The sequence below is a fragment of the Aquarana catesbeiana genome, linkage group LG01, assembly GCF_042186555.1.
Source record: "Aquarana catesbeiana isolate 2022-GZ linkage group LG01, ASM4218655v1, whole genome shotgun sequence".
Lineage (NCBI taxonomy): Eukaryota > Metazoa > Chordata > Amphibia > Anura > Ranidae > Aquarana > Aquarana catesbeiana.
The window spans coordinates 630,492,913-630,516,287 of NC_133324.1; the positions used below are offsets into that span (position 1 = coordinate 630,492,913).

At 44.9% G+C, this 23,375-nt stretch overlaps 1 protein-coding gene across 1 annotated transcript in view; it reads right to left on the reverse strand.

The window, feature by feature from the left end:
* Positions 1-10,340, reverse strand: part of PARM1 (prostate androgen-regulated mucin-like protein 1) — a 126,352-nt gene extending 116,012 nt beyond the window's left edge. Inside the window, 5 exon segments of the mRNA XM_073601022.1 lie at positions 10,002-10,143; positions 10,146-10,205; positions 10,207-10,237; positions 10,239-10,285; positions 10,287-10,340. Coding sequence (XP_073457123.1) covers positions 10,002-10,143; positions 10,146-10,205; positions 10,207-10,237; positions 10,239-10,285; positions 10,287-10,340 — 334 coding nt within the window.
* Between the last annotated feature and the right edge of the window lie 13,035 nt (positions 10,341-23,375).

Genomic DNA, 23,375 nt, shown 5'->3' on the forward strand with positions numbered 1-23,375 from the left:
AGGCAGGCTTTTAGGTTATGGTGTTGGATATAAGAGATAACGTAAATTGTTATAGTTGTGTTGTCCCTCACCTCACTGCCCAGGACAAAACCAACCTGGTCTTGGTGAATAACGTCAGGCAAGAGAGGAGATAAACGATTGGCAAGGACCTTCACAAAGAGTTTGAGATCTATGTTTAGTAAGGAAATGGGGTGATAACTACTGCATTGCGAAGGATCCTTGCTAGGTTTCAGCTGTAAGCTGTATAATAAAGCTTACCTGTAGGTAAAATTAATATCTTCTAAACGTCCACTGTTTAGGTGATATTCCAGTGGGCAGCAGCCGGTAACTTCACCGATGCAGGCGCTCTGAAGGAACAGCATACCTATGCCGTTCCTCCAGCATTGTGTGCCGCGGCTGATATTCCCGTGCACACGCGATTCAAGAGGATGCAGCCCAGAAGGAAGGGAGGGTGAAGGTGGAAACCTCTGCAGCGGTGACAGTGGGCCGCTGGAGGGCTTTGTTTGAAGGCAAGTCTTTCATAATGTGCTAGTATGCTTTACTTTGCAGAGAGAGATTTTTTTTTCCGTACGTTAACTACCGCTTTAACAGAGATAACTTATTTTAAAGTACAATTATGTCTTGGCTCAGAAAGAAGAGGCATTCAAATTGCATGACGCAACTAATCAGAATGTGTCCTTATCTTCTCTATTCTCATAACATCTGAAATCTGACACATATTGCGGCCTTTGTATTATATCATGAATTAAAAGACCTACATCATAAGTCGAAGCCAATCACTGTCCTTAGGAGAAAAAAAAAAAAAAGGTTATTTGAAAAACCCAGCCTTGTGCTTGTCAATATGGGGAGTGATGGCAAACAGAAGAGGATAATGTATTGAATGTCACTGATAAATAGTGATCATTCCTCATTTTTCGGCCTGGAAAGCACCGGCTGACAGTTCAGTTTAGTAACAACTCGTTATAAAGGGATGACTCTGACTCCAATCTATATTTAGATGTTTTCTGTAAAGTGGCTGTGGGATTCTTCAAGTAAGCATGACGTGGAGCCGCCTATTTCTCAGTGATAATAGTCAGCTCACCCCCAGGTCTGCCTAGAAGGACAATATGAAGCTATCTATGAAACACCTCATTTTATCTGTCCTCTTCCCTGTCTATCTGCCACAACTGATACTGTAATGTAGGGCAGAGAAATAATAAACCGCTAATTCCACTTTGTTCTGTTATGCTTGTCCATATTTGTAAGAGAATGCACAATATGGGGTTGATTTACTAAAGGCAAGTAGACTGTGCACTCTGCAAGTGCAGTTGCTCCAGAGCTTAGTAAATGAGCAGAAGTTCTGCTGACTTCCATCATCCAATCATGTGCAAGCCAAAATGCTGTTTTTTTTATTTTTTTTATTTTCCTTGCATGTCCCCCTCAGATCTACAGTGACTGCACTTCAAAGTGCACGTGCAGTGCACTTGTAGTGCAAAGTGGATTTGCCTTTAGTAAATAACCCCCCCAATCACATGCAAGGAAAATAAAAAAAAATGTATTTTTGTTTGCACATGATTGGATGAAAGAAGTCAACTGAGCTTTTGCTCATTTACAAGCTCTGGAGCAAATGCATTTGCTGAGGGCAACTGCACTTTGCAAAGTGCACAGTCTATTTACCTTTAGTAAATCAACCCCAAAGTGTCTACAAACTATGGAATATATATTTGAAAATTGATCAGTCCTCATGTACTGATGGGCTGTCTTGTTTCTTGAGGCCCTAAAATGCCAGGACAGGTCTGAGTTAATTAGCAAGAGGCATGGCGAGTTTTTTGAATTTGTAATTTTTTAACCCGATTTTATTGAAAATGAAGGAATTGAATAAAATGTGTTTTATTTTCATTAAAAAAAAAAACTGTCACCAGTATGTAATACAGCGTCATCATATAACTGGTATGGTGATTATCAGGGACACTAAATGGTGACAGTATGTAGAAAAGTAAATAACTTTTATTATTCAATTCTTTCAACATTTTTTCTTCTTTTTTAACATTTTCTTTTTCAATTTTTCACTTTTTTTTTTACTACTCTTGTGGTGGTGGGGTGATCAGGGCTTTTTTTTTTTACACACACTTTGATTGATTTTACAATGATGATTACAAGTTTTGAAAGGATGGGCGCACCACACCAGTTTGTACAGACTTTTTAAAAGATTTTTTTTTCCAACACGTTTCGGGGGCTCAGCACTCCCATCATCCTGTTTTTAGGCCTGATGAAGGGGCGGTGCAGAGCCTCCAAAACGCGTTGGCTGTTCCAAAAAAAAAAAAAGGGCCTTTCCAATCCAAGCGCCTGCATCATCCTGTTTTTAAGTCTGATGAAGGGGGAGTGCTGAGCCTCCAAAACGCGTTGGCTGTTCCAAAAAAAAAAAGGCCTTTCCAATCCAAGCGCCTGCATCATCCTGTTTTTAAGTCTGATGAAGGGGGAGTGCTGAGCCTCCAAAACGCGTTGGCTGTTCCAAAAAAAAAAAAAGGCCTTTCCAATCCAAGCGCCTGCATCATCCTGTTTTTAGGTCTGATGAAGGGGGAGTGCTGAGCCCCCAAAATGCGTTGGCTGTTCCAAAAAAAAAAAAAAAGGCCTTTCCAATCCAAGCACCTGCATTATCCCGTTTTTAAGTCTGATGAAGGGAGAGTGCTGAGCACCCACAACGTGTTGGCTGTTCCAAAATAAAAGTCTGTACAAGCTGGTGTGGTGCTCCCATCCTTTCAAAACTTCAACTGACCCCTCTGGGAGTCCAGCAAGACCCCACAGTTTCTGGTGAGCAGCCTCTAGGACCACAAACCACCTATCCCGTCAAAACACATCCGCATAAAGTTTAGCGCTTCTACATCACAAAGATTACAATGATGATCACAGTAACAGCAACGTTTTCATCTGTCATGAATGGGTTACATTCATGACAGCTGTGATTACTAGTGATCTGTGATTGGCTACAGCTAATCACATGGTGCAGGGTGCTATGATTGGCCCAGGCACCATGTGATAGCTGAGTCCCAATCACAGCATAGAAAACACAGCTGTTATGAATAAATTTGCTCAGTGATCTCATGCACATAGATAAATTTTAAACATATTTTTTCTTCTCTAGGCAGATGTCAAATACAAATAAATGCTGCTAGATATTCATTACCCATTTATGTTAGACACCAGTGCTTTAAAAAGGCCATGACCCCCGATTCCAGCAAAAGGTGTCCCTAGTCATGCAGAATTCTGATTACCTGCACTGTGCTGGCCTCATCGGGAGCCGGTCCTACCAGCTCCTGATCATCAGTAGTTCACTGTCTGTGACGGCTTACGGTAGGACGGACCCCTGATGACGTCAGTGCAGTGCACACATCACTGGGAGCTCCTGCTGCTGGCCTCAAGCATCACGGCCTATTTAAAGAACTGACATCCTCTGGTATAAAGGAGTTAATGAATACCTAGCTGTGTTTAGTTCTGTTTTACATTTGCCTGAAGTTTAGCTTAAAAAAAAGAAAAAATATGTTTACTCCCTTATATGTTATCCATATATGTATTTGCATTCTGCTTTATGTCAGGTAAATATTAGACATTGCATATTAATATCATGCAGAATTGTATTCAGCCAAGTCCTTTTCATATGTTTTATATTGCCTCATTACCTCATTTGTTGTGAAAAAAAAAAAAAAAACACTATTTTCTCAATCGCCTCAACTCAGACTGTACATTGGAACTATGTAGCAATTTTCTGAGCAACACTGAGCTCAGCCACTGGGCTGGGATAGGGGGAGAGAGATGTGCACTGTGCTTGCGTGGCTTTTGAATCAGGACGCATGGTCGCTCCTGAGATGTTGTGAGCGAGCACCAATGCCTGCAGGAACCATGGCACTACCTACCTGGAGTTTGCATGTTCTCCCTGTGCCTGTATGGGTGTCCTCCGGGTACTCTGGTTTCCTCCTACACTCCAAAGACATGCTGGTAGGATAATTGGCTCCTGTCTAAATTGTCCCTAGTATGTGTACATATGAATATGAGTACAGCTGGCCATACATTATACAAGTTTCTTGTTTAATTTCCTCTAGATTTACCTTCAACTATGCAGTGCAAGGGCCTGCCTGATAGCATACAAATTAAAAGTGTTTAGGACTGACCTCATATTATATGGTTTTGGTAAATCTAAAGGATAATTGTACAAGAAAATTGTATAATGTATGTCCAGCCTTAGGGACCATAGATTATAAGCTGCTTGAGGGCAGGGACTGATGTGAATGTACTATACTATGTAAAGCGCTACATAAATCGATGACTCTATATAAGTACCTGTAATAGATAAATAAACATTGGGAGTGTTTCAGGCAGGTCACGGGTGACAGAAAATGCCTACAGGTATGGCAATTACATTAAAGCAGAACTAAACTCCCTCAATCCACAAGTTTAAGGCATCATCCACATAGGATGTTTTTCTAACTCTCCTAGACTCTTCGCAGCAGCGTTTTGGCAGAAAAAAATGCTTGACGCTTGTAAACGTGTGTAATGTGTTTAGGCGCATCAAGCGTTATTTCTTTTCATTGGCCATTGAAATGACTGAATGCTCAAGTGCTAAACACGCCTAGCGTTAACACACGTTTACATGTGTCAAGCGTGTTTCTGCCAATACACTGCTGTGCTCCTGGATGCACTGGCAGTGTTTTTTTTTTTTTGCCTCCAAAACCCCTTTCACACTGAGGCACTTTTCAGACACTTTCACGCTAAAAAAGCGCCTGAAAAGCTCATGAAAACCTATTTTTGTTAAAATCAATGAATGCTTCCCACTTCCCACTTTAGTGTGCTGGCAGGGTGGTGAAAAAAACGCCCCTCTCCATTGAAATGAATGGAAAGTGCTTCAAAAGCACCTGAAAAGCTCTTCAAAAGAACCTGAAAAGCTCTTCAAAAGTGCTCAGTGTTTAACTGGCAGTTTACAAGCACCTCAGTGTGAAAGGGGCCTAAACACCTATGTGTGCATGGACACATAGGCTAAAATGCGTGGACAAATGCCCCTAACAGCCACCCATAAAAATGTCCAGTATGCATGAGGCCTAATGTTTATGCTTATTTCTTCAGTTACTTCCTGGTTTCTGGCCTAAACCAAAATGATATCAGACCTCCCAGGAGTCTTAATAGGCAATTTTTTGTGTTCCTGCCACAAAACACTTCCTGTCCCAGGGTGACAACTGTATTGAGCAGCATTGTCACCTAAGGATAGGTAGTGTGTTCAGGCTACATAACACTGGGGTAGATTTACTAAAACTGGAGCACTCAGAATCTGGGGCAGCTGTGCATGGTAGCCAGCTTCTAACCCTTAATTTGCTCAATTAAACTTTGGCAATAAAACCTGGTTTCTATTCAAAATTGCACCAGATTTTGCACGCTCTAGCTTTAGTAAATAACCCTCACTGTGTTGGAACTACATAACATCTCCCTCTCTTCTCTATTACAGAGGGAAGTGGTTTATAGTCCACAGAGATAGTAGTGAGCAATGAAGACTAATGCCGCGTACACACGGTCGGACTTTTCGTCTACAAAAGTCCGACAGCCTGTCCGACAGACTTCCGGCGGACTTTCGGCGGACTTGCAGCAGACTTTCTAACGAACGGACTTGCCTACACACGACCACACAAAAGTCCAACGGATTCGTACGTGATGACGTACACCGGACTAAAATAAGGAAGTTCATAGCCAGTAGCCAATAGCTGCCCTAGCATGGGTTTTTGTCCGTCGGACTAGCACACAGACGAGCGGATTTCGGGGTCTGTCGTAGTTACGACGTAAATGTTTGAAGCATGTTTCAAATCTAAAGTCCGTCAAATTTGAGGCTGAAAAAGTCTGCTGAAAGTCCGGAGAAGCCCACACACGATCGGATTACCAGCCAGCTTTAGTCCGTCGGCGTCCGTTGGACTTTTGTAGACGAAAAGTCCGACCGTGTGTACGCGGCATAAGAGCAGTCCAGAGGCAGAAAAAAAAACAGGAAGATTTCTGCCTGGACAAACAGCTAGGTTGTATTTTTTTTATTACTCTTAACACTGTTTTAGTAAAACTCTTTCAATTTTATATTTAACAGACCAAAGGGGAGCAAATAAGAGAAATGAACTGTTATGCCCCGTACACACGATCGGATTTTCCGACAACAAATGTTGGATGTGAGCTTGTTGACGGAAAAGTCTGATCGTGTGTATGCTCCATCGAACATTTGTTGTCGGACTTTCCTCCAACAGATGTTGGCTAGCAGGTTTTCAAATTTTCCGCCAACAAAACTTTGTTGTCGGAATTTCCGATCGTGTGTACACAAGTCCGACGCACAAAAGTTCACACATGCTCGGAATCAAGCAGAAGGAGCTGCACTGGCTATTGAACTTCCTTTTTCTCGGCTCGTCGTACGTCACCACGTTCGTAATTGCTGGCCAACATTTGTGTGACCGTGTGTATGCAAGACAAGTTGGAGCCAACAACTTTCGAACAAAAATCCACGGTTTTGTTGTCGGAAAGTTCGATCGTGTGTACGGGGCTGTAGAGTTTACACACTTTACATTAAGAGCCCTTTCACACTGCCAGCACTGGGGCAATGGCGGCAAAGCGCCGCTAGTTTTAGCGGCGTTTTACTGTTGTTTTTTGCGGCACTTTTCGGGCGCTAGCGGGGCGCTTTTAACCCCCGCTAGCGGCCAAATAAAGGGTTAAAAGCTTTGGAGGCGCTGCCTATTGATTTCAATATACAATATACACTGCTCCTAAAGCGCTGCAAAGAAGCATCTCTGGGAGCGATGTCGGCCGCCGGAGCAGTGTACGGGGACGGCTGCAGGGGCTTCGATCTAAGGTAAGTAATTCATAATGAGCTAGTATGCTATGTCTTACAGTTTTTTTTTTTTTTTGTCCTAGGGTTTACAACCACTTTAAGGGTTAATTTGGATAGGCGCTGACATGCGTCCTGTGTGCAGGCTCCCTTTGTTATTGCACCTGCATCCGCCCTAGGCTGCATGCGGGCAGACAAAGTGCATTCGGGGCCCTGCGCCCGCCCAGCTGTCAAATTGGGAGCAGCTGTCTGTGCAGCTCCTGAGCCCCAATGGATATGAATGGGACTACCTGCACAGGGATGCAAGGAACACCTACAGGCAAACACAGCCTTTGTACAGATTTGCACTGTATTATGCCCATGTGAAAGAAACCCTAAGTGCCGGTTCACACTAGACGCGGCACGACTTGCAGGTCGCCTCACCGAGGCGACCTGCACACGACTGCCGGGGCGACTTGCAAGACGACTTCTGTATAGAAGTCTATGCAAGTCGCCCCCACAGTAGTACAGGAACCTTTCTTCTAAGTCGGAGCGACTTGCGTCGCTCCGATTAGAACGGTTCCATTGTACAGAACGGGAGGCGACTTGTCAGGCGGCTAGGTCACCTGACAAGTCGCCCCTGTGTGAACCGGCAGTAAGGCTACTTTCACACTGAGGCATTTTTTGGCTAAAAATAGCGCCTGTAAAGCGCCTGAAAAATGCCCCCCCTGCAGTCCCAGTGTGAAAGACAGAGTGCTTTCACACTGGGGAGCTGCGCTGGCAGGATGATAAAAAAGCCCTGCAGACAACATGCAGTGCACTTGTAGTGCAAAGTGGATTTGCCTTTAGTAAATAGACCCCCCCCTGTGTCTGTGTGTTTAACCACTTGCTGACCGCCCCATAGAACATTTACTGCTACAGGGCGGCCGCGCTGCGCAGGACCATGTATATATACGTGATCCTGGACTTCCGGGTTTCGGGCACAAGGGCGTGCTGCCGGCGGCTCCCTCCCGCTATGATTTTACAAAGCGGGTCCCACGGACCCAATGTCTGCCAGCACCCGCTGATCTTTCGTTACACTGACAGAATGGCAGTCTGCCTACAGTATGTAAACAAGGCAGGTTGTCATTCTGTCAGTGTAGAAGGCATGGGTCCTGTAAAGCAGGGACAACAATTCATGCCTTCCACTAGTAAAAGCACCTCCACCACTACACTGAAACATCAGCTAGGCACACAGTTAACCCTTTGATCACCCCCTGATGTTAACCCCTCTCTGCCAGTTTCATTTGTACAGTGACAGTGCATATTTTTAGCACTGATCACTGTATTAGTGTCTCTGGTCCCCAAAAGAGTGACAAAAGTGTCAGTTAGTTGATTTACTAAAGGAAACAAGACTGCACTTTGCAATAGCAGTTGCTCCAGAGCTTAGTAAATGAGCAGAAGCTCTGCTGACTTCCATCATCCGATCAGTTTTTATATTTTCCTTGCACGTGATTGGGTATTCTTTGCCAAATTAAGCTTTACCTCATTTACTAAGCAGGAGCAACTGCAAAGTGTACAGCCTATTTGCCTTTGATAAATCAACCCCTAAGTGTGCGATTTGTCCACCGCAATATCGCAGTCCCGCTAAAAGTCACTGATCGCCACAATTAATAGTAAAAAAATAAAAATGAATACAAATTCTATAAATATATCCCATTTTTGTTTGTAGACGCTATAACTTTTCCACAAACCAATCAATATATGCGTATTGGGATTTTGTTTTACCAAAAAGATGTAGCAGAATATATATTGGCCTAAATTGATGAAGAAATTTGATTTTTTTACATTTTTTTATTGGATGTATTTTAGAGCAGAAAGTAAAAAAATATTGAGTTTTTTTAAAAAATTGGCAGTTGTTTATAATGTTAAAAATAAAAAAAAAATGCAGAGATGATCAAATACTACCAAAAGAAAGCTCAATTTATGGGGAAAAAGAGGACATCATTTTTGTTTTGGTACAGTGTTGCACCAGTAAAAAAAAAAAAATTACATAAATATATCCCATAGTTTGTAGACGCTATAACTTTTGCGCAAACCAATCAATATACGCTTATTGGGATTTTTTTCCCCCAAAATATGTAGCAGAATACACATTGGCCTAAACTGATGAAGAAATTAATTTTTTTTTTTACATTTTTATCATTACATTTTTTTATTTTTATTGGATGTGTTTTAGATTGTAAGCATACATATTCCCTAAGGAACTTCCTGAATAAGTTTGATGTTATCTGGTCTAGATGGCTTCAATCAATGACGTAGGTATTATGTCAACCAATGGGTACTGTGTACTTTGTAATACTGGATATTGTTATTCTTTTTTTTTTTATGTATCATATATACTTCGAGTGAGCGCAGGGGGGTGGGTCTCGGGATGGTGGGGTTTGTTGAAAGGGGGTGGATTTTTTTTTGTTTGTTTGTTTTGGGGGGTTTTGGTTTGGTGTGATTTCTATTGTTGTGGTTTTGTCTGTATTGTGTCCATGTTGTTTTCATATAAAATAATAAACAGGATTTGATTTAAAAAAAGCTCTAACGAGCGGGGTCCCCTGATCCCTCCTGTATTGATTTGTATTGTAACTGAACTGTCTTTCCCCCATGTTGTAAAGCGCTGCGCAAACTGTTGGCGCTATATAAATCCTGTATAATAATAATAGAGCAGAAAGTAAAAAATATTGTTGTTTTTTTTTTCAAAATTGACACTCCTTTTTTGTTTATAGCACAAAAAATAAAAACCGCAGAGGTGATCAAATACCACCAAAAGAAAGCTCTATTTGTTGGAGGGGACGTCAATTTTATTTGGGTACAATGTCGCACGACCACGCAATTGTCAGTTAAAGTGACGTAGTGCCGTATCGCAAAAAATAGTGTGGTCAGGAAGGGTGGGTAAATCGTCCGGAGGTGGAGTGGTTAAAAAAGAAGATTAAAAGACAATTAAAAAGAAGAAAAGTTTTTCTATTTTTTTTTCTGGAGGTAGGGTATGGTGTGCAGCAGATCCCTAATGAAAACTTAAAGATCCTGCCTCCCAGTGTGTGAATTCTAATAATAAGTAGTGCTGCTTGTCCATGTGATCATGTCACCCCATCAGTGATCGCCCACCACCTGCTCTCTTCTCTCCACACTAACAAGTTGTGAGTCTGCAGGAAGTCCCCACAGCACACTACATTACCTGTCACCAGCAACAAGCAGCCGATCATCGCCGTCATACACGTCCGATGACTCAGATCCATCCTATGGGGAATTGGCACACTCCGCTAATGATCTGATCAGCGATCTAGGCGATCCTTCCACAAGGCGAGCACAATGGCAGCAGCAGAAGTCCTGTAGAAGAGACCTGGGCAGCATGAGGAGCAGGTGTCACTGAGGAAGGGGATGAGATGACACCGTCTATTGTACAGCCTGCTTGCTACTGCGATCATTTACTTTCCATGCTTCCTCCTTCCCACGCCTCCTTGTCAGCTGTGTGACCACAGGGCGACCCCTCCTGGCCGATACGCTGCAATGTCATGCGCTTGTACAGTCAGACCTGTCACACTACACCTGTCACATTAGATTGTGATGTCATCAGCCATTCCCATGTGCTGCTTATCAGCTCCAGGGCAAGTGATACCTGAACTAACCTAGAAATCCAGGAATGCTAGCTTAATTACTTCAGCCCCCGGAAGGATTTACCCCCTTTCCTGACCGGGCCATTTATGTTGCGATACGGCACTGCGTCGATTTAACTGACAATTGCGCAGCCTTGCGAAATTGACGTCCTTTTTTTCCCCACAGCTTTTGGTGGTATTTGATCACCTCTGCAGTTTTTATTTTTTTTGCGCTATAAACAAAAAAAAAAAACAACAAATTTGAAAAAAAAAAAAAAACTTTTTTACTTTCTGCTATTAAAAAATCCCCCCCCCCCCCAAAAAAAGAAAAAACGTAAAGAAAAAACAAATGTATTCATTAGTTTAGGCTGATATATATATTTTGCTACATATTTTTGGTATATAAAATCGCAATAAGCGTATCGCGTCTACAAAGATTTATGGCATTTTTATTTTTTTTTATTTTTTTTTAAACTAGTAATGGCAGCGATCAGTGATTTTTAGCGGGACTGCGACATTGCGGCGGACAGATCGGACACCTAACTGACATTTTTGACACTTTTTTGGGAACCAGTGACATTATTACAGTGATCAGTGCTAAAAATATGCACTGTTATTGTACTAATGACACTGGCAGGGAAGGGGTTAACATCAGGGGCGATCAAGGGGTTAAATGTGTTCCCTGCAGGTGTTTTCTAACTGTATGGGGGAACTGTGTGACTGGGGAAACACACAGATCCATCTTCCTGCTTAGTAGAAAGACAGGATCTGTGTGATCTCCCCTGTCAGAACGGAGATCTGCCTTGTTTACACAAGCAGATCCCTGTTTTGTTACTGCGGGGAAGGATCATGGGTGGCCGGCGGAAAGCGAGTCCGCTGGACCCCCTAATTGGCTCCTCTGCTGGCCAATAGGAGCTACTATTGTACTAATGAAACCGGCAGGGAAGGGGTTATCATCAGGGAGCGATCGAGGAGTTAAGTGCTGGGGTTCCTGCTTAGCAGAAAGACAGGATCTGTGTGATCTCCCCTGTCAGAATGGAGATCTCCCTTGTTAGCCGCTGATTGGCTCCCATGCTGGCCAATGGGAGCGCCCACAAAAGCGAGTTCCCGAGCCGATGTACAGGTACCCTGTTTCCCCGAAAATAAGACCTAGTGTGATTGTCGGTGATGGCTGCAATATAAGCCCTACCCCCCAAATAAGCCCTACCCTGTTTCCCCGAAAATAAGCCCTACCCTGAAAATAAGACCTACAAGGACTTTAACTAGGGCTTATTTGGGGGGTAGGGCTTATATTGCAGCCATCACTGACAATCACACTAGGTCTTATTTTTGGGGAAACAGGGTATGGTGATTTACGGGATTTGTGCCACCTTACTGCAGTATAATGACAGCAGCTGGTTGGCAAGCAGTTAAGCAAGCCATAGAGGATACAATTTTCTTTCCTTCAACCACAGCTTCATGTGATGCAGTTTGCCATGATTGCCATGCGATTTATTGAGGCAAAACTGCATCATAATTAGATGCCATTCAGAATGAATGGCACCCAGACACGTGTGGTGCATTTTGCCACTATTGCAGTGTGATTTGGGATCGCGGACAAAATTACAGCGATTCTGCCCGAGATCCCATAACACATTTCCCATAGACTTCTATTCTGCCTGGCATTTTTGGTGCATTATCTGAAAGCATGCCAAAAGCCCTGCATGCTTCATCTTTGGTGCGCTTTCAGAAAACGCACCAAAAAATGCGGGACATAATAGATGTCTATGGGAAACCGCGGATAGCACTCATGAAAACCACGAGTACATTGCGTTGCACCCACGCTGTGGCCAAACTGTAAACCGCAGCAGGGCAGTGTGCAAGAGACAATATACTTTTAGACTGGGTTCACACTATTGCGAATTGGATGCAGATTTTCCACATCCAATTTGCAGGACAGGAGATTGTGATCGGCTCTCTATGGTTCTGGTTCACACATCTTTGGTGTGAATTGCACAGGAGTCCTGTCCGTCTTTTAGTCCGTTTCAGGTCCAAATTCAGCCCAAAATTTGGGTTGAAAGTATAACTAAAGGCAAAACTTTAGTCTTAAATTTTAATATAGTGGAGCGGGATTAGAATGATTGTGAGATTTTATTGCTGTCTGCTGTCTGCCCGTTAAGGAGCTTCACCTTCTCTATTTGTCCTGCTTATCATTGTAGCGCTACCCCCATAGGAGCCGTTGGTGAATATTATCCCCCAGTATAGTGAATAGTATCCCCCACTCTGCACAGCCAGGCACACACATTTTCCACACACTCTGTAGACAGGGATCAGTCCTTGCAGCTTTGTTTTTGTATTTTATTTGGGGGATTGAACTTGGATGGGGATATTGTTATATGGGATGCCCATTTAAAGTGGATGTAAACCCAATGTCATCCTTTCTAAACTACTGCCATGGGGTTATCTATAAGGATATACATGCCTCCTGCATGTATCTTTACCTGTCAAATGTCTCACCTCTGTCTGTTATGAGACCCGAAAAACTGCAGATTCTGCGGGTGGGTCTGTTGTCTGGAGCTCGGTAGGTGGAGTCGTGATGTCAGTAGACTCCCCGCCCACCTCTACACTCCCCTTGTCAATATGCATTTTCTCCTGTGTATTTCTTACACTGAACTTCTACTATGATCTCTAACATCCAGTGAAAAGACAGGAAAGTCACCACATGACTTCAGCATGCCCAATTATGGTGAGGTGTGGAACAGCCAATCCTGGCAGAGCAGCAGAAGAAAGGAGTGGGAGGGAATTAAAAAATAATTTATGTCTTAGGCTAGTGCACGAGATGTAAATCACCTGTCACTCACAGCAAGGGGGAGGATTTGACAAAGTTCTTCTTTGTTTGTCAAGATTTTTCTCACTGAACAATATAAGAGGATTGCTCAGAGATGGATTAACTCTGTGTGGCAAGACTGGGCTCAAATGATAGGAAATCTTATACTCTACATTATGATATTAAAAAAAAAAAAAATCGGGTTTACATCCACTTTAATCAACAAAGGAATTCTTCAGGAACACAAACTATATACATCCAGTATATATACACTTCTCCTCTGCTACCTCCAGGACAATCTTGCTTGTAGAACTACATCTCCTAGGACCGGCTAGCACTGACAAATTGATCCAGCACAGACTTGGTCACATCCAGAGCAACTGCCCTCAACTCTGAACCAGAAAAACACACCAAGCCTGACAATTTACCTACTCTAACACAAAAAAAACTAACTCTAGCAATGCTAGGGGGTGTCACATCATTAAGGATGAGCTCCGGTGTGCTCGCCCAGCCCACGTGCAGAGCCCGTAAGGAAGTCGGCGCTGCGCTAATCACAGGCAGTGCGACATTTCCCAATCTCTGCAGCCGCGCATCAGGGAATGTCTCACTGCCTGTGATTAACGCAGCACAGTGCCGACTTCCTGGCTAGCTCTGCACGTGGGGTTTGCGAACACGCCGGAGCTCATCCTTACTCACCATTATCATTGAAAGTGAAAGTAAAAGAAAATCCCACATTTTGGGCTGACACCAGATAAGTAATAAAGGGCAAATCTTCCAATGGGCACACTAGTTCTGGTGACCTGGGGGTCCAAGGGATTCCCTTAATTTGCAGGGATTTTCTCCAAGTTCCTATTTGGCTATGGAACAGGAAGTGAAGAGAAATCTCTGCAATGGGAAATAGATGGCGAAAAAAACCTGCCAGGGGTTATAACCCTTACTTACTATATCCAAAATGAAAAAAAAAAGGTTTTGCCTAAAGTTCAACTTTAATTGCAAGATGGACATATAGTTTTTGTTTTTGTTTTTGCTCCTGTAGAAGTCTCAGGCTTTGGTCCTATGATACAATTAGACAATTTCATACTCTATTTACAGATAAGCTGCACTATTATCAGTATAAATTAATAGAAAAAAAAAATAGTAGCGCTCATTAAAAATAAAGTTCATCGGTAATAGGCTGTTAAAAAGCGATCTAATCAAAGTCCACCAGTTATGAATCAAGGAATAATGAATAGAACAGCCACTACCAGCACCCAATATTACCGACTCTGACCTTAAATAAAAGGGATATAAGCGATGAATAAGATAACACCAATGATCCTCCTGCACAAAATAGATCCACTTCACTAAGATTGCACTGATCCACTTCCCAGGACTGGATATCAGGGCTCAAGAGACCACATTCACTCAACTAGGAAATCAATCGACGAACTCCAGCATCAACATTGGCAATCACAGGGATGAAAAGAAGAGAGCGCTAGCTGCGCGGGCATCCAAATAAACATTTTATTGGATAAAAAAGGTTAATACACTCACATGATAAGAGCTGTAAATAAGCAAGCAGGCATACGGAAACGACCAGCGTTTCCAACCAGTAAGATGGCCGCCGTGTCCCACTCGTCATCCTACGTCACACATCTTTTGCTCCACCCAACATTTCGTCATAAGGATGCGTCATCAGGGGCCACTATTCTCAGTATAATTTGACTGCATAATTCATTTCTTTATGGACTAATATCATCATGTAATGCTTAATTAAGCAATTACCTACAATGTGTGCTAAGAATGCAGTATCACACGTCCAATCTGGCAGTTCCCTAAACATGTATGCTTAGCTGGCAAGGAGACAACACCAGGCAAGAGAGTTATTGGTTGGGGAGAATGATAATAATTGGCCAAAACTTTCAAACCTGTAAGATCGGTCTTTTTCTCCAAGGTTTGGCACGTCCAACTTGCTGCTGGCAGCCACATAAGACCATCATTCAGTCCATCCAAAAACAGTCACATCAAGCAAATGTCATTTGACGTCTATGGTCGGCTTACTCAGATAGTTAATGAAAGATTCATTGTGCATGGTGTCTGTAAAAGGATGCAGGTCAGTGCTCCACATTTTAAGTGCTTTTTAATAATTAAAGAGCTCTGTTCTAGGTTATAATTACTGTATCTTTCTAATTATATGTTATTTTGATCACTGGACAGAGACAGCTGTGACAGATCTCATTGTTTACCTGACAAGAGGCTAAAAGTTATGTTGTTAATACAATGCTCATTAGATTCTAGGTATTGGGAGAAAATTGCATGTATATTATGGGTTTTGCACGTTATATGTAGTTTTCATAAATATATATATTTATAATCATTCTGTCAAACTGGCCACATACTATGCATATTATACAGTGTTTTGCCAGATGCGATTAAGAACCCAATATTGTTAATCAACAACAAGCACTTTGGAGTGACAAACTTTCCCAGGAAATGATATGTAGCACCCTCTACCAGAAGGTAGGTGCTAGTAAGGGTTATTTTACTAGGTTGTTTAGCACAGGCAAATTTAGGCAGGCCTATGCTACAAGCTAGGCCTGTCTGTTTTGATCTGGGGGCTGGGAGTGGTTAGAGTAGCAGTGGGTGTGACCACCTGTGCTCCAGTCTGAGGCACCTCCCCTGCTTCAAGGGAGAATGTTCTGGAAGAGGATGCTGGGCCTAGAGCTGGAGTGGCAGGCAGCACATGTGGGAGCCCTGACCAATCCCTAACTGGTATTGGCAGGGGGCGGCCTCCTATATATGCTGAGGAGACATGCTGCTGGGGAGGAGTAGTCGACTGGGTGACGTGAGGAATGGAGTGCTAGACAGCAGCAGGAGGGGGCCCAGGTGGGGGTGGGTGTAGCGATCGCAGGAGGAGGACCGGGAGAACTGTGAGGGAACATTGCCTCTACACGGTCATTGGCAATGTCTCTGTCACTACACGGTCGGTGGCAGGGAACTCCTGGAGCAGAGGGGCAGGAGAAGCTGTCGGAACGCACGGTCCGGTGCAAATTCCTCATCAAGGACTCAGGGCTGCCAAGGGTTCTGGAAGGGAGCTCTGCTTCTACACGGTCACTAGCAGAGTCTTTATCATGCACACGGTGGATGGTGAAGAGTCCTGGATCAGAGAAGAGACTGTGGGGATGTGTGCCAAATCAGTGTGGCCGGCTGGAACATGGTTTGCAAGTTGGACTGGCTGGGAGCAGTAGTCCATTTCCTAGAAGATAGACTTTAACCTACTAGGCCTCCGGGGAGAGGTTCTGCAGGCTTCAGGCCTAGTAGCAGCGAGTCACCAGAGCCAGTAGAGGGTCTTATTCAGAGTGAGTTCTTCATACCCATTAGAAGAGGATGTGTTATATTTCAAAAGTAATTACAAGTTGTGCAGGTGGAAACCAGTTGTGCAAGAGGAAGCAAGTTTGGGCAGGAGGTGAAGAGATCTAAGACCATTGCTTTTACAAGGTCAAAAGTGATGTTTCTGTGCCTCACACGGTGATGGATAGAGAATTCTTAGGAACAGCAGTCTGCATGGAGATGCAGAGGGAGTAACCGTCTGCAGGGAGTTTCAGGAGATGTATACCTAGATAAATATGCACATTCAATCTTCAGGCTCTAACTTTGTTCAAAGTATATTGAATTCTGTAAATATGATGGCAATGATTAATTCCATGGGCATCCCATACCCCAATCCCTAACCAAGTTGTACCCCCCAATAAAACAACAAAAACAAAGCTCGCAATAGACTGTTCATTGTCTCTGGAAAGGATGCATGAAGTCTGGCAGTGGGGTGATTTGGCGGATTGTTTTTCAGTAATACTAACACCATGGCTACATATGGAGGTCCCACCGAGATCTGCCTTCAGGGTTAACCTGCTGGCCGTCGACCTTAGCAACCGCAAAAGCCAAGGGAGACTTTGCCTGTTTTGCCAAGTTTTGGGGTACAACTAGGGAAAAGATTATGTGTGCTCTAAAATTGATTTTTGCCACATGTCATTGCCCATAGCAACCAAATGTAGAATTGTTGCTAAGTGTCGCTGTCCAGAATTAGCGCTGCCATCACGCCCCTGCACTAAGTTGTTTCAATGGACACTCACTACTAAGAAAAAGCCCTGCAACCAGTGACTGTACCCTTCTGCTATCACCCGTGGCAAACACGGCGAGCGATCGCGCTCCGGATTACAAATATGTCCAGCACTCTGCATGGCGCGGGCATTGCTCACTGCATTGCAGAGAACTAAAAAATGTTGTGACTTTATTAATCCTGCTTAACACAGTAAAGGGAATTGTGTATGTCTGCTGTTGCCCCTAGTAACGGTATGCAACGAGGGGGTGTCTTTGACGGGATGCTGCACGGTCAGTCCCACACAGTAAGATATCATGGAGGAGAGACTTTACTTTGTTAATGGTGGTTGCTGCATAGTTTGCCTGCTTTCAGCCCAGCTCTGTGACGCAGTTTTTAAACTAAACTTGGACAGTGCCTGCAATTCAACAGCGCCTGCCACCAGGTGTCACTATGGCGCACACTGCAAATGTCTGCTTATAGTTCCTCACATGCTGAACCAATGAGCGTGTAGGCGGAGTCACGACCCAGTGGAGAACTAAAAAGACATGAGGTACAGGAAGATGGCGGAGGGTGACCGGAGAGTGCCTGCTATGCAGCGACTATCTGATGTGCAGGAGCGGGTGCTGATTGATACAGGAATCTGCTTAGAACTTTGTGGGAGACTCGCTCTGGGAGTGATCAGAGGAGTGGAGCGGCTTTGTATGCTATGTTCCAGGTGCCATTTACCGACCATCGGAGTCAGCGCCTGGGCCTGGTGCGGTCACTGTGGGGATCCACTAACCCGCCTAGGGCCAGTGCAGCGGGAATCAAGGTATTACACTATTCATCCACTCACAGGACTTTGCACGCTGCAGCCGCAGGACACTCGGAGAGCTGGAGAGGGCCAAGGATCGCTTGCCAGTGATGGAGAGGAGCGCCTGACAGGTGTGTCCACCCCATAGTTCAGCGACATAAGAGAATCAGAGTCTGCTGTGAAGACCTGTGGTTTGGCCAGGGGCCCGGAGGTGGCAGGAGTCAGTGTGCTGCCTCCGGTTGATATCCCTGAGGAGCCGGCCTCCAGTAAGACCCTTGCTGTGCCCATCCGGAAGGAGCACATGCTGCAGGGAGGAGAAACTACAGGTGAGCTGGATGAGGTGAGCGAGGGCCGGGTCATAGATTGGGGTTCACCCAGAGTGTTGGAGTTCGGGTCAGTGGAGAAGTTGTTCTTCTGGTCTTCCCCTGAGGAGGGCTCCAGTGAGGAAGAACGGGAGACCAGAGATTCCCCACCTGTTGATGCCCCATCTGATACACTGGAGGAACCACAGGCCCCAGCATAGACCCCGATACGTTCCAGAAGAACTTTTTATAATCAGCCTTCCACAACCCAGACCAGGGCACCCACCTACAGACAATGGGCTATTAAGGTCCCAGATACCTGTGTCCTGCCAGGAAAAGTTAAAGAGCTACCCGGCTCTCCAGATTCCAGCGGGAAGTTCCAAGAAGGGTTGCCTTGGAGTGGGTCTTTGATTATCCTTATGTCACAACCCAGACCATGAACATCATTGATAGCTCACGGGGATGGTTGGAGGATGACATGGTTTGGGATTTTCTGCATGTCCCCAAGCCACTCCGGGTGCCAGAGAGTGAAGTTTGAGCCCTGTTTAAGGACATTAAGCAAGAGTGGAGCTTGGGACGTGCAATCCACAGAGACTGGGTTCTGATTGTGAAAGTGGGTCGGCCTACCAAGAGCCATTCGGTCTCAGTAAGAGGGGAGGGGGATGTTCGGAGGAGGTTGCCCCGGTGTGTGAGGAAGGACTGCTGTGTTGTGCAGCCCACATGGAGCCAGCCACCAGGACTGCAAGGACAGTGCAGGGTTTGGGTGGTTTTTCCCAATGACACCTATAAATTTTTACAGGGACAGCTTTTGCCCGCCACCCAGGGTGCCTGATGGAAGGAGATATATCATGGACACTAGGGTGGACTGTCCCTGTCAAACCTTCATGCTACCTGACATTTGGGAGGGGCTCCTCCAACTAGGAGCAACCAGAAGGTTTTCATTTCCTTTGTTTTACTATTGGCATGTCTGTTTAGGCTGCACTCTGCAGGAGGTCTCTAAGACTCATTTTGAGGGAGTGACAGTACTAACAGGGAATTACATGCCACCTCTGATGTTTTGAAAAAAATGTGTGTTTTATTCACCAAGTGGAGGATTATAACCCCCTCTATCTAGTGAATACTGTATAGTTAGTGTATAGTTAGACTGTGTGTGTGTTTTGTCTTCTCTTAGGTTCGTAAGAGATGGGACGGTCGTCCATCTCCATCATGAGATAACTGATGAAGACCTCTGGTAGGCAGAGTAATCCTCCCTTGGGAGCAGTGCTCTGTCTCCACTTGTATGGAAATAGCTGCAGGGACCTGTAGGCTAGGTTATGTGTATAACATGTACAGTGTAAATGTATGATTAGAGTGTATATACTATATTTTTGTACTTTTATACAAAATTTCCCATCCAAGTTTTTACCCTTTTCCCCATCCAACCAAATTTTATGGGATGCCCTTTACTCCTGGGCCCAAGAGGTATTTTTGTAAATTGTTTTCCACAGCTGAGGACAGCTATGATTTTGGTGGGAGGTGAATGTAGCACCCTCTACCAGAACGTAGGTGCTAGTAAGGGTTATTTTAATAGGTTGTTCAGCACAGGCAAATTTAGGCAGGCCTATGTGTAAGCGGGTGTAGGGTGTAGCGGCTTCACAGAGGGAATCACACATACTGACTTTATAACCAGGCAATGTTTATTACCGGAGAGATGGTGGTAGAAAGAGTATTTACAGCAGTAATGCAAGTAGTTTCACTCCAGACATGGAGGCATAGATACACAGCACAGTCCCTTCTGATGTAAGCAGTAGTTGTATTCATCAGCACTATAGTCACTTCTCACTGACTAACACAGTATAAACCCAAGCACACAATGCGTATCTGTAGAGGCTGAAATTCACACACGTTACCCGGTAACAGTGGTATTCCTTCAGCAGATGGATATAGGCATCTGATACACTTGTCCCTCCCTCACAGCTAGGACACCGGATTTATTATCCGCAATGGGGAGTCTTTCATCCGACCAGGATTGTTGATACAGGACACCGGAGGAACCCTGAGCTATCCCTCACAGGCCGGAATACTCTCCCTAACTTCTCCTAACTCTCCCTGACAAGCAGGTTCACACACCCTGTCTGTATACACACGTGAACTGAACTACACGTGGCTGAGCTTTCCTATATAAGATATCTACCCAAAAATGCCCGACCAAATCTCTCGAGATTTGCTTGTCCTATCAGAACACCAGGCTTCTCTAAAATGGTGCTGGAGACAATATAGAGGCCAAACAGCTCTGAACCTAGGTACACATAATAAACATATGAAAGAGGCCTGAAGTGAGAATATACACTTGTTAACCCACTACCTCCTGCAGCCAGCTAGGTTGCCCTGCACACAGCTGCTTACCCCCCCCTTTAAGAATTGCAATCCCTTGCATGCACCTAGGGAGAAGTAATTAACACAGTGCAATAGTATAACAAGCAAGAAAACAAGCTATACATAACAGTTTAAGTCACATAGTCAGAATACTTGACAGGTTTCAGTCCCCTTGTAATACGCTTGGGCAAGTGAGGCTCCGGGTCTTCCAAATGTCTATCTCCATCTGAGGCAACAGGATCGGTAGGTGCTATTTCTTCCACAAGAGGCTCATCCTCCTCCAGAGTGGGGGCACCGTGCACATCTGGCTCCTTCACAGATAAGTCCCGTTCAGTAGCAGCAGCCTGGTTCTCTGTATCTCCCCCAGCAAGGGATAAAGTCAATACCGCCGGCAGAGGGGGCAGGTACCAGGTTGCACAGTCACTGTTGAGGACATCCTCGCTGTTGTCCCATCTAGCAGATGGGGGAAAGACAGGAATAGGATTATCCATTTGGGAATCAGCACTGAACACACAGGGACGAAGAAGATTACGATGCAGTCTCTTGTGAGGTCCATCCAGCTTCTCTGAAACCAGATCATACACAGGCCACCCAGGGAAAGGTTGTTGCTAGACTTGATATGGACAGGGCTCTCACTTGGGCTCCAGCTTGCTGCCCCTCAGGTATTTAGGATTCATCACCAAGACTCTGTCTCCCGGTGTAAGTGGCAGCAATTGAACAGTACTTTCCTCGGCTAAATCCTGGTGCTTTCTCAGTACTATCTGTTTGGCATGAGCCAGGCGGTGCCAGTGATCTTGGACCCATTCCTCTGGGGTCCTTGACGTAATAGGCTCTGGAGTTTCCAGGAATAAATCCACCGGTAAACGGCCACAACACCCAAACATCAGAAAATGGGGAGTATAACCAGTGGCTTGATGCACAGTCTGATTGTAAGCCCAAACAACATCTCCTACATACTGCAGCCAACGTTCTCGATGCTCTTGCTCTAATGTGCGAATCAATCCCAACAATGTGTGATTAAAGCGTTCACAGGCCCCATTTCCCTGGGGGTGGTAAGGAGTAGTATGAGACTTCCGAATACCACTAAGACGGCACAGTTCTGAAAACACCCTAGGCTCAAAGTTCGGCCCTTGGTTGGACAGAATCCGTTTTGGGCACCCATAGGGCTGAACTACATGGGACCAGAACAGTTTAGCCGTGGTGGTGGCAGTCTGATCTTTAGTTGGCACCATGATGGCGAACTTAGAGAAGTGGTCCACAAACACCAAGGTGTAGCGATACCCTGCAGAGGTGGCAGCCACTGTTAGAAAGTCCATGGTCAGTAATTCAAAGGGTTCTCCTGTGCTCACCATCAAAGGGGTAGTTTTCCCTGTTCTCCCTTTGTGGATGGCACAACTCTTACACCCCTGACATGCCTTCTGCACCCACTTGGATAACCCTGGACAAAAGACGTACTTACGAATTAAGGCCTCCGTCCGTTCTGCACAGAAATGTCCTCCAATACGGTGAAAAACTTGACAAACCTCTAAGGCCTCTGATTGGGGGATAATCAGTTGATGAATAACTCGCGGCTCCCCTGGAATCCGTGCCTTTCGGTATAAGAGTCCATTATAGCTTTCCAGCCTATCCCACTGTTTTAAAAGCTGACACAACGTCAGCGAGAGCCTCCTTTGCTCCTGCGAGTCTGGTTTCCGATTCCTGTCCCAATATCTCATGAGCTGATCAATGTCAGGGTCTTGCTGCTGGAGTTGCAGCCACTCTCGAGGAGTATTAATCTCTGGTCCTCTTGGCGTAACTCGGTTGCTCTGCAGAGCCGTTGAAGCCTGTTGCTCTTGCTGGTGAGGGAACAACCTCATCCTCTTCGAGTTGTTGATCTAGATCATCCTGAGGCCCATCGAGAGGAAATCGGGAGAGAGCATCAGCATTACCATTGGAGCATCCTGGCTTGTAGTGAATGATATAGTTGAACCGGGACAGTCGGGCCACCCAACGTTGCTCCAAGGCCCCCGGTTTAGCAGTCTTTAGATAGGCAAGAGGATTGTTGTCAGTATATATGTCCATGTGACCACTTACTAAGTACTAAGCAAACTTTTCGGTGATGGCCCAGACTACCGCTAACAACTCGAGTTTAAAGGAACTGTAGTTGGTTGGATTACGTTCAGTAGGGCGTAAACTCCGACTCCGATCACACTCCGATCACACGCTCCGTCCCATCTTGTTCTTGAGCCAGCACAGCCCCAATCATGGGACACTGGCGTCGGTGTACACCCGGAGGGGTTTACGGTAGTCAGCGTAAGCCAATATGGGAGCGGAAGTCAGCTCCACCTTGAGGGCCTCCAATGCCTCACTTTGTGCTGCCCCCCAACTATCAGCAATGCTGGGGGAAGATTTTCCTTTCCGATGGGCTGGTTGCCCGCACAACAACTGGGTCAAAGGGGCTGCGATAGTTGCAAAGTTTGGAATGAATCTGCGGTAGTAACCCACAAGCCCCAAGAAAGAGCGAAGCTCTGTTACCGTTTTAGGTATTGTCCATGTCTATACAGCCTGAATTTTGTCGGGATCGGGGGATACCCCTTTTGCCTCGACCACATGCCCCAAATACTGGATTTTTGTTTTCGTGAG